The 12,324-nt window shown below is 29.8% G+C and overlaps 1 protein-coding gene across 1 annotated transcript; it reads right to left on the bottom strand.

The window, feature by feature from the left end:
* Positions 1–48: 48 nt before the first annotated feature.
* LOC145557772 (uncharacterized) lies at positions 49–10,092 on the bottom strand. The gene is made up of 15 exons (XM_081618948.1): positions 9,894–10,092; positions 5,444–6,319; positions 5,137–5,349; positions 4,823–5,056; positions 4,564–4,654; positions 4,008–4,461; positions 3,755–3,834; positions 3,583–3,667; positions 2,294–2,385; positions 2,129–2,197; positions 1,990–2,026; positions 1,825–1,907; positions 888–1,376; positions 767–803; positions 49–144 (listed from the first exon to the last, which is right to left on the bottom strand). The coding sequence occupies exons 1-15, from the start codon at positions 10,090–10,092 to the stop codon at positions 49–51; spliced, it is 3,135 nt and encodes a 1,044-aa protein (XP_081475074.1).
* Positions 10,093–12,324: the final 2,232 nt, after the last annotated feature.

Raw genomic sequence — 12,324 nt, 5'->3', positions numbered from 1 at the left:
TCATGCAATTAGAAAATAACATTATATTATATTATATGACAAGAAAATTTATGCAAATAATGGTTGAAATAATTTTATAAAAAAATTATTACCTTGTGTCCATACAGCGAGAAGATAAGGAATGTTCCCTATTTGTCTCTCAAACTGTAACAATATAACAAAACACATACAAAAATTAGTTATATATTCATAAAATTAAATGTAGTATGAAATATTTTTTTTATTGTATTCGTTAATTAGAATAGTTTATTACGAGTAATAATTTTGTTATTGTGAGCACCTAAAGGCATGATATTATAGATAAAAGGGATTTAATTTCAAAAATTAGCATATCAAAAAATTCTATATTTTAATTTTCAATAAATCTAAAACCATTCTAATAAAAAACCAAATTTTGAATAAAAATGTTTACTAGAATGGTTTTTTAGAATGGTTCTAGATACATAATACACTATTATAAAATATGAATACATAAGCAAATTTGCACCAAGTGTCAACACTTGATCCTCAAATGCTAATAATACGTAATTCATGTGTGTATATATATAACACTTTGCACAATTGATAACACTTGAAATCAAGCTTCTTGCTAGTTTCCAAGCAATAATGTTCCTTACATAGAGTGTTAATTTGATAATACATGACACATTAATATAATAAATGTTATATTTTCATTTATTTTTCTATTTTTAATACATTTTTCATTTTTTTATTTATTAGCATTTTAAATTATATAAAATAATTAGTTCAAGAAAGAAATACATACATTTTGTAACAAGGGATGATTATATGGCAATTCATATCTGCATATATAAACAAAAGGTTAGATTATCATTTAATAAATAATAACCGTAATAAATTTGAATAATTGAAACATTAACACTTACACTTGATGCTCCGTTCTCAATCGAACTTGAACAACTTGCTTTGGTAAAGGAATATAATCATCTTGAAATACGCTAATTAAGGCTCTTGACAATAAATCAGGTGACATTATTGTAGCCTTTACTAGTTGGTTTGATGATGTATGCTTAGACGTACCAATATCAACGACTATAAATTCATCTTCCACCTCTTCAGCATTCTTAAATAAATCTTCGATGTCAGGTAATTCCGATTCTTCAATGTTCTTTGGAGAGGACGGAAACTCAACAATAGGGGATTGAGTCGTTCTCTGAACATCGGAATCTAAATTACGATGTAACATCGGAAAATGCAAAGGCTTATATAAAGATGAATCATAAGTCGATAACATTATGAACTGAGATTTAGAACATTCTCTTTTGATATCAAAAGGATTTGAAATGTTTTTAATCATCTTTTTTGAACTCTTCTTCGACTTTACCCAAGGCAAACGAAAAGTATTCTTTTTTTCACTGCAATAATCAACAAATTATAAATAGGTTAAATATAAATAAATATATCTGTTAACATATATTCCATACAATAAATTATATGACCACTGCCAAATTACAAAACATCGACAAAAATGTAACTACAATATATAGAATATCGTATACTATAATTGAATTAATTATAAAATCTAATTTCAATGTTTTATTATTGAAATTTAAATAAAAATATAATTCCTCCGTTTTTTTAGATGCAACACACCTTTAGCGCAAACTTTAAAATAGGATGAGTGGTTGTTAGGAGTGTAATTTAGTGGGTCATGTGCTTTAAATAAGGGAAATAGTATAGTTTTTCCCCAAAGTAACTTTCCTTTTATAATGTATTGCAAGTATTGTGACATTTCTTTTTTTAGGGAAGTGTTGCAAGTAAAAGAAAATGGAGGAAGTAATAATTATGTGTGATGCTACAAACCTTTCTACAAGACTTTGGTAATACTTGCATTCATTTTTGAATGGACATGCTCTACAATTGGGATTGTTCTTCATGCAAAAAACCTACAACATAACATTTTGTAACATAAGCACATTATCCATAAAATTATGTAATGTACATGGAGATCAAATGAAAAAAATGTACCTTCCCGAATGTAATCGCTTGATAATGAATTTTATACCTGTAATCCAACAAAAATATATATGAATAAAAATACATTCAAAGATACCTGACTACCTGTATCCAAATAAGAAGAAATGGAGGGAGTAGAAAGAAATCGTACAATTTTTGTTTGTCCATATGGTCTATTCTGGGCCAAAGATATCTTTGAATGTCATCAAAATTTGGGTACCTACACGAAATTAATATCAAGGTTAGAAATTCTCAAATACTCCTTTTATCCAAGTTCTAAGACATGCATGATATCAGAGTACTTCGTATATATTACTTGTCAATAAGATGAAAGGGAATTTCATCAGGCAGTTTACTGAGAGGAACCCAGCCTAAACGCACTGCAATTCGAGCAATATTCACATCAACCTGGCATACAAAAGTTAGAAGGATTAGCACAAATACTTTGAGTAGCTTTAAATAGCTTAACAAAGAGTAAGAAATAACCTCAAATTGAATTGTAATTCCAATGATTCATGCTTAACTCATACGAGTAGTACACTAGTAGTTTTGCACAAGGGAATTTTCAAGATAAGAATGATGCAAGAAATTGAAACAATTACGTATATTAATTACAAACTCGGTCAGAAGTAGACCTAGCAATTGACTCAGACTCGAATGACCCAAAACATCGACCCAATCCGACCCATACCGACCCAAATGTTAGCCAACCCTAAGAGATCCAACCCATACCTGACCCAAATGACCCGTTTGCCAAGTCTAGTAAGAGGTTACTCGATCGGTCAGGGGATTAATCAAGAGTCACTTGGTCATGGGTTACTTGGTCGTTCTAGGGTTACTCAGTCGGTCAAAGGTTATTTAATCGGTCAACGGTTACTTATTCATGAGTTACCTAATCGGTCAGGAGTTACCCCTAAATAATCTCGAGGAAAAATAAAAAAAATAGTATATATATATGTAAGAAAAATAATTAATAAAGAATAGTTAATTCTCATGTAAGAATCATATTTATTAAGGTTAAAATATATAAGCACGACAATATACTTAATTGTATATATATATGGTATTCCCTCTGTCCCTTTTTTACAAGGTTGTATTCTATTTTTGGGTTACCAAAATTTCAGTCAATTTTTATTCAAAGGTTGTATATAGCTTTTTTTTTATACAATATTACCTTTTTTTTTATGATTTGTCATTTTTTGTTAATACTTTTGACATCAATTTCCAACATTTTCTCTCCCCCTCCCTTTTAAAATGAAAGATTACTTTTTTTTTTTTCCTCTCTCTCTTTGACCCCCACATGCATATTTATACTCTCAATCATTAGGTTTTAACGAATTTCCTACTTCCTTAATTTCCATAAAATAATAATAATAATAATAATAATAAATAAAAAATAATAAAAAAAAAAAAAACTCAAATAAACTTGTAAATAAGGGGACAGAGTAAGTATTAATTATGTAAGCATGACAATATACTCGTTGATTGATGTTACTAATACTTGACTATGTATCTCTATTTTATCTCCTTATTTAATCCAAGAGTATTTATAATAAGAAATTAAAAACCATTTACTATAGAAAAAATAAAAAATGCAACTCTTACAGGAAAGGCATCGTGACCAAGCGTCAAAAGTCGCAAGCATTCAACACTTTTCAACCCAAGTCCATAGAAACTTGACAAATATGCCCTGAAAATCAAACAAAGGAAATCAAATTTTAATCTTCTTATACAAACATTAAGAAAATGAATGTAATGAAGTTTTTTTCTAACTTACTTTGCTATTGCAAATGGAGCTTCACGCAACCATTCAAGATCCATAGTACCATGCTTTTCAACAAGTCGATTGAGCATCCTCTAAAGTTACAAATAAGCATTAATAATATATTCAAAAATTTTCATCACTTCATACAACTAATACTACCTCCGTTAATTTGCAACTTTAGAATATTTTATATCTCTTAAATAATACCCCAAAGTTGCAAGTAAATGTTAACGGAGGTAGTATAACAGAATTCCTTGATTCGTACCTGAATCTTTTTTCCAATAATGGTATGTTGGCCTCTCTTTTCAATTGCTTTAGCAAGGTCCTCTATCGGCGCCTTCCTTACTGCTTCCCAATCAACAGAATCTTGTGTCTCAGGGCTTCTTTCAGTACTCTTTCCTAAGAATTGCAATCGTATCGAATCCCAATCAAAGCTTTCAGCACCTTCACCTTTCTTTTCTTTGCCTTTAAAACTAGGCAAAGATGCTAGCATTTCCTTCATAGCACTGTCATATTCCTTCTTCCATGACTCTTCTTGTTCTGTTTCAGTTGGATTTGCTTCTTCTTCGTCATCAGGATACTCGATTATCGGGCCCTTTACATTGCTACTATCCGTAGACTCTTGGTTGCCTGAGGTAGATACATCTCCACCACTATCCTCATCTTCATTGGTTCGTTGTTTTATTGGATATCGCGAAGCCAATTCCATGTATGCACTCCTACACCAATCATAAATTTAGTATACATATTATACAATGGAACTAAAACAATACTTTGTCTAAATATGAAACTGAATTTAAAGAGTTGAAGTAAAAATGTACCCTGAGAGAACATCGGATACATTTTGTGTAAGAAAAACACCAACAACCGAGTCTAAAACAGAACCATTCCATTTTACATAATCCTTAGGCCCTGCAATTTTTGCAAATTAGAGTTTACATACTTTAGAGTTAATATAAACTCAAAAAAAGTAAGTGACAGCGAATATAAACTGATCATGGGCTTTAACCATAAGCTTAAACAGTAACAGTAAGTTTGTAGAACAAAAAATAAACTAAGTGAAGTACGAGTATGAAATACCTTGTAGTTGAGTCATTAGATAATAGAATCTATCCATCTTTGCTTCTATAAATGCTTTTTCTTGACGGAATTCGTCGTCTTCTTCATCAGGTTTTTGAGTACCAGCACCTTCAGGATTTCCTTCCCTTACCATAATACTCAACTCGATCGACTTAGGGTCATCATAGATATTCATAGATTCATAGTATTCAACTAAGGAATCCATTATTTGCTCCACTGACCTTCCATTCCATTCTACATTAAAACAAAAAAAGAGGTTGAATATCATTAAATATGTAAACATAAAACATAATAGCGATTATAAAACTAATTACTTTGAAGCTCAACGAAACAAGCTTTATGCTTGTCCTTGCGTTTATAAGGACCTCTTGTTCCCTTCTCCTTTGCTTCCTTTGTTTCACTCTCCGGAGCTTTAGGCTTTTCCTTGCGTTTATAAGGAGCTCTTGTTTTCTTCTCCTTTGCTGCCTTTGTTTTACTCTCCGGAGTTGAGCAAAGAGCAGATTGTAAGATTCTTTCATGTATTTGTCCTGTACATCGATCAAATAATTGAACTTTTATTATTATTTTTTACTTGAGAGTATGTCAATTAAAACTTAACTGACATAATAAGCTTTTAATTACCTTGTGAAACACTCTGTTCATCAATTACAATGCTCGTTTGTTTCGAAACCCCTTGCCCATCATTGCCAATGCTCCTTTGTTTTGAAACAATCTCTTTTGAAACATTGCGAGATAAAGGCAATTTTTTTATTGATCTCTTCCCCTGTTTGAACTTCATTTGCGAAGAAAGCAAACTTAAAACACACCCAAAAGACTCATCATCAACAATCTTCAACTTTGCTGGCAACAACAAACTTTTGTTATCCTCAATGATGAAGCTATGATCAAGTTTAATTCTTTCAATTGACTTCTTTTTCCTCCCTTTTCTCTTCTTCTTAAGAGTGTACATAACATTAGGCCCTATCTTTCGACTTTCACTCAAACATTTACAAGAATGCCTCCTTCCATAAACTCTCAATCCTTCTTGCTTCTTTTTACCATCACAAGAATGATCCTTCTTACTCGAACTTTCCTTTTCCAAACATTCCACCTTTTCCACTTCATTGGAAACTTGCTCAGTAACACCGGGAATTTGGCTTTCAATTACTTTACCAGCCTCGTCCTCTAAATTGACAATGTTGATGTCAAAATCCAATGCTCGTTTACAGTTTAAAACTGTTTCTGTTTCAGTTTCAGTTTCAGGTCGAGTATGTTCAAGCACGACTTTACCTCCTTCCTTGTTGTTCTTCACATCTTTCTTTGTTATTGGCTTAGGAGTTCTTGGAGTCTTAGGCTTAGGAGTAACTGGTTTAGGAGTTTTTGGCTTAGGAGTTTGCACCTTTTTATTGTCGATTTTTGCCCAAAAATATTTATTTTTCCGCTTCTCCCCGGGCTTCCTGTTTAAGTCTTTGCCATTGCCAAGTTTTCTCCTTTTGTTTTTCGAATTTTGCTCCACATCTATAAACAAAGTATACCAAAATGTTATAAATTTAAATACTACCTACCTCCGGTCCAATTTACTCACAACAAAGGGGTACTATTTGTGAGACATAAAATATTCCTTTGTTGCGAGTAAATTGGACCGGAGGTAGTAATAAATTCAATGCACACATACAGGAGTAGGAAATATAGTAATCCATATTGATGTAACAATTAATAACTTACATGCAAAACATACTTTAAGAAACTACATGCCATTCTCAAGAACCTCAAATTGATGTAATAATTTTCACCTCAAATGAAATTGAGCAAGTTGTTTCACATAGTACAGAACTTCTTTGGAAAAGTCAGTGTTCAATTTCGAGCATCTCCAATGGTATGGAGAAGGGACCTGCTTGCAAATTAATTAAAATTACAAACATGTAACTGCTTGTTTTTCTAAAGTTAAGCATCTTCCACTTAGATCAAGACACATAGATAATATAATATATTCTTTTTTTATTTATTTTTCTAGCAAGCTACAAGGAATTGTAACTAACCATTGTAGTACATTGTAGCTTGAAAATATAGGAGCTTAAATTATTGATGTCATAAGGTGAGCTACAACCAATTGTACCTTTCCATTGGAGATGCTCTAAGAAACCACATATTATTATTATTATTATTATTATTATTATTATTATTATTATTATTTATTTTTTTTTTTATTATTTATTTTTTTTTTTTGTGAATTGAAACTTGTATGGTAAGATTAAAAAAAAAAAGTAATTGTAATTTGTATCGAAGGTTTTCCGTGCAAAAACCTGCCAAATTATCACTTTAACTTTTTTTTTTTTTTTTTTTTAAGCCTCTGATACTTTCTGTGAATTCTAATACTATGAAATTTAGGATTTTTTTTAAAAAAAATCTTGATCATAGTTCTTTTTTCTAATACGAGTATAACTTTAAAAAAAAAAAATTTCAAAGTCAATGTAATAATGAGGAGTATTTAATAAAATTTGGAAAGTCAACCCAATAAATGGACAACAATTGTTTTTGGGCCCAGGCCCTGCATTAATTTCATGATTTAAATCCAAATCAAAATTTAATTTTAGATAAATGCTGTAACGCATGAATAAGAAGTTAAAAAAATGTGTTTTTTTTTTAAAAAAAAAGAGCTAAAAAAAAAGGAAAATATTACTCTCCGTCCCCAAAACTTCGACCCTTTTGGGTTGATTTCGTGGTTATTTAAGAAACTTAAATAAATAGAAATAAAAACATATTGGAAAGATAAATTTACATATAGTTTGTACAAAAGTAGAAAGATAAAGTATTAAAAATACATGAAAAAACAAAAGCTTATACACAAATATTGTTGTAAATTGGTGGGTATTTTAATGCTAATGGTCGATCATTTTGGAACTAAAATTAAGCCAAAAGGGTCGAAGTTTTGGGACGGAGGGAGTAGTGAAATATATTCATTTAATTACACTTATTTGCGTGTGATTTTATCATGCATTCTTAAGCTAATAATCCCTCCGTCCCTAAATTACATTTCTGTTTGTAAAATTACGCGGGATGTATTTGAGTAAAACAAAGATAGATTAATGATTAATGATGTCATGTCATCCATCCTTTGCGGAAAAAAGGACCAATAACATGCTTCTAATTGAAAATTAAGAACCTATCATATTCATTTAAATTAGGCACAAGGATCTTGAGTGAGATTAGGACAGAAAAGAAATCATTAAATATACAGCAACAAAAAAAAAAAAAAAAAAAAAAAAAAAAAAAAAAAGAAAAGAATTGATTTGGGATATTTGGAAGAAAAAAAATACTAAAAATGAGAAGGAGGAATGTAATTTTAGAATACCCAAAATAGAAACCAGGAATGTAATTTAGGAAATGAGGGAGTACTAAATAATGAATACTATTTAATGCTTATTTATAGCCTAGGTTACATATAGATGTGAAATGTGGAGTACAAGAAATAAATTAGGAAAGTGTCACGTGATATGTGAGTGAATTTTAATAAGTAATGTTAGGTTTATAAATTAGGGAAGTACTCCCTTTGTCCTTATTTACATTTCCATTTTTAAAATTACACGAAAATTAAGTAACTTTGAATAACCTTAAAACCAATGATTAGAAAGTAAGTAATGTCATGTCATCAATCCTTTATATTTCAATATAATTTTGCACATGGATTCAGGGCCTGTTCATATTTACTTATTTTCAGTTCAGTTCAGCTCAGCTCCAATCAGTTCAGTTCAGTTCCAATCAGTTCAGTTCAGCTCAGCTCTTTAGTTCAGTTCAGCTCTTTAGTTCAGTTCAGTTCCAATCAGTTCAGTTCAGTTCAATTCAGCTCCAATCAGTTCAGTTCAGTAAATATGAACAGACCCTCAAAATGTTTATAAGGGTAAATAAGGGATGGAGGAGTATAAATTATACATTAGTTTTTTTTCTTTTGAAATAGAATTATAGATTAGTTTTATAAACTTATGGAGTACTCCATAGGACTTTTACGTTGAAGTCAAAAACTCAAATGAAAGGCGGTTGGTAGCAATTGGAGAAAAAAAAAAACAAAAGGATAAATTCAAAATTAATTTTATTCATTAAATTTAAAAAATCTATACGTTGAATTTAAAAACTCAAACCACTATATATAAGAAGATAACAATTGAGAAAAAAAGATAAACTCAAAAATTATTTTATGACTTGTATTTAAAAAATCTATACGTTGAATTTAAAAACTCAAACCTTTAATAAGACGGTAACTATTGAGAAAAAACAAAAATTATTTTATACGTTATATTTAAAAAATTTATACGTTGTATTTAAAAACTCAAACCATACTCAAACCATGACGTCTTTATAGATTTTTTAAAAAGGTTTGCAGCTGATTAAAAAAATTACTCCCTCCGTCCCTAAATTACATTCCTCTTTCTAGCATTTATTCCTCACATAATAGAGAGAAAGAGGAATGTAATTTAGGGACGGAGGGAGTAAATAAATAAAAATCTGTTTTCTGTTTTTGCTCTACAACAGCTTGTGAGTCAGTTTCACGAAAATTATGAACAAAAAGAATCCAATGGAGCAAATTTTTTTTTTAGGGAATCCAAAGCATTTGTTATACTGGTGAGAAATGTTTGGGGAAATTTTTTTAAAAAAAAAAATAATGTTCGAATTTCTGGGTCAAAATTAATTGTACTGTATAATCAATAGGCTTTGGAATTAACGTATATTCTACGATGAAAATTTAACCGGGCTCAAAACCCTACCAAAACCCGAAACCTGACAGCCTAAATTAATCCAAAAAAAACCCTAATTTGACATAAGACCCCAAAAGAATTAGAATTAATTTTTTTTAAATCAGAATTAAAAAATCTCAATAAAATAATCAAGGCTTTATTCCTGTTCTTTTTACCTGAATTTTACTTATTACAATTAATATATCATCATATTCAAAACTTATTAAATTTGATTATCGTTGAATAATAACCAAAGACTTACAGCAATGCACATAAATTGATACTTGAAAATTGACTCAATCAATTTAATTTTAATCAAGAAAAAACAGTAAATTTCTAATACAACAGTAGAGTGTACATACCAGGATCAATGCTCGCAGTAGCATTGTGTTGAAATCTTAATTGATTTGCTTCAACAGTTGCACCATTAACTGAGCCAAGAGCCTCTGGATATGGTGTCACATTGCTAGTAGAATCGTTTTTGAGGGTCGATTGTGGCTTTTCTGGGGTTATTGGTATCCAATAACCATTGTTTTGTTGTTGCAGTTTTTCGGAATTCATATCTCTATTTGAGAAAATTTTGGTTTTTGTTTTTTTTAAGGAAACTATGATGGCAGCATATATGAACGAACAAAAGAGAAAACTAAGAATAAGGGGATATATTAGGTATATATGTAAAACACAGCTATTTCACTATCACTCAACTTTTTTGTTATTTTTTTTTTTCTTTGAAAGATAATATGGGATATTGGTTTTTCTCAATATTCGACTAGGAAGGAAAAAAATGATGAATTTATAAGAATATCTTTTATATTAAAAGATTATCTTGGATCAAATGATAGATGAGACCAAGGAACCTTCATCCTCTGTAAGATTTTAACTATCTTATTTTTTAGTACAACGAAGAGTTTTCATTTTATCACTGCAATCATTAACAAATTATATAAACAAGCTACACACGCAATGCGTGCGTGAATAATATAAAATAGAAAAATTACTTAGAATAATCCGATATTTACTTAATCCGCCCAAAATAATCCTACCTTTCGATTATTTTTTAATAATCTGACCTTTAATACTAATCCGCTTGAAATGGTCCCAAGTGACCTGAAACCTGTTGAGTAGGTGAATTTTTGTAAAATTAATTTTAATTTACACATGACACAACATGATACAAAAAAATAACTTTTGATTAAAATTTTTTTTTTTTATAGAAATGAATAATTACTAATTAACATTAATTATACTCCCTCCGCCCACGATTATCTGCACCAAACGTCCTTTTTGCGGACTCCAAGGCAAAACTTTTAGTGTAGTTAAATTAAGTTTAGGTGGGCTTAATTAAGTTGTAAAAATGAGGGAGAAGAGAGAGAGAGTGGTCTCATATGTTTAAGTTTGTTAGTGGATTAAAGTAAGTGGGAAATAGGAGAGAGAAAGTGGTCTCATATGTTTAAGTTTGGTAAGATGGTTTTTTTACACTTTAAAATTTACTAAAAGAGGAAAGATAAAAAATTGTTTAAGGGGGAGGGGGGATTGTGGTCGGTGCGACTCTTCGGCGCCGGGGGGGGGGGGGGGGCAGGGGTCGGACTGGTGGATGGTGGTGGTAATGGGTGATCGGGCGGCCGTGGAAGGTGGTTGGGCTGGTGGGGGTGATTTGTTAATTTTTATTTTATTTAATTAAGTATAATGTTTTTTATTTTATCTTTTAAAAAAATAAATTTTATTTTATTTTTATTTTTTTAAACCAATTAGTTGTCGACACATGTCATGTAACTTGGTATAACAAGTTAAATGACCGGTTTGGACCATTTAAAGCGGATTGGTATTAAAGGTCGTATTATTAAAAAATAACCAAAAGGTGGGATTATTTGGGCGGATGAGGCAAAGGTCGGATTATTTTGGGCAATTTTTCCATATAAAATCTATCATGCATGATTCTTTTTTTCCCTTAAATATTATCTTCCTTATTCTAATAAAATAAAATGAAATATTGCTAAAAATTGTTGATAAAAAAAATATATATATATATTAGTTAGTATATGTTGTTAATAAATTTATGTTGATGAAGTCATGGAGGCCAAATAATAGAATATGACTTCTTTTAAAAAAAGATGGAAATTTAAAAATAAAATAATAAAAAAAATTTCTTTAAAAGATGGTAGTTATTTTTTTAATTAAAAAAAAAGAAGAAATGAGAGGGGTAATTTGGGGATAATGAAATTTATCACCCAAAAGGCCCTTTTACTTTATATATAGTATAATTTAGATATAGATAACCTATACAACATTGTCACATTGAGTTTCCTTTATAATGTTGACAAATTAAAGTAACTGTTGTAACAGTAACGAATAAAAAAGGTGAAGTGAAGGGGACCTAAAATTGTGAATGTGGAAGGAATTAAGGTGGTTATAAATAGACAAATAGGTGGGGTTATATAACGTGTAACGTTAAGTTTTTGAATAAAAATTGTAAAAGGTAATCCTACCAAAACTTTTGGAAGAAACTTGGTATTATTGTTATTATTATTATTATTATTATTATTATTTATTTATTTATTTATTTATTTATTTAAAAAAAAAAATAGGTCGTTATTTTTAAAATTTACTATAAGCTTGTTAGTTATTAACAAATTTTTCTCATTTTCTTTAGAAAGAAAGATAAACAATTACAATTAGGCTCGGCTTCACTCAAAATTATAACCTAATCTATTTGAAGTATTTCATGCATTAATAAACACAAACTTTACATCCATCTAATGTTGTTAGTCTTTAATGACATTTCATATATTAACA

The sequence above is a fragment of the Chenopodium album genome, chromosome 9, assembly GCF_948465745.1.
Source record: "Chenopodium album chromosome 9, dcCheAlbu1.1, whole genome shotgun sequence".
In the NCBI taxonomy this organism is placed as follows: Eukaryota; Viridiplantae; Streptophyta; class Magnoliopsida; order Caryophyllales; family Amaranthaceae; genus Chenopodium; species Chenopodium album.
This window is presented reverse-complemented; position numbering and strand designations above follow the sequence as displayed.

Excerpts from the sequence above, each read along its gene's own strand:
- LOC145557772 (XM_081618948.1), bottom strand. The coding sequence starts at position 10,092 with ATGAATTCCGAAAAACTGCAACAACAAAACAATGGTTATTGGATACCA. Across the intron at positions 3,835-4,007 it reads TTATTGGAAAAAAGATTCAG|AGGATGCTCAATCGACTTGT; the intron begins GTACGAATCAAG and ends TTGTAACTTTAG. Across the intron at positions 2,386-3,582 it reads TTGGTCACGATGCCTTTCCT|GTTGATGTGAATATTGCTCG; the intron begins GTAAGAGTTGCA and ends TTTGTATGCCAG.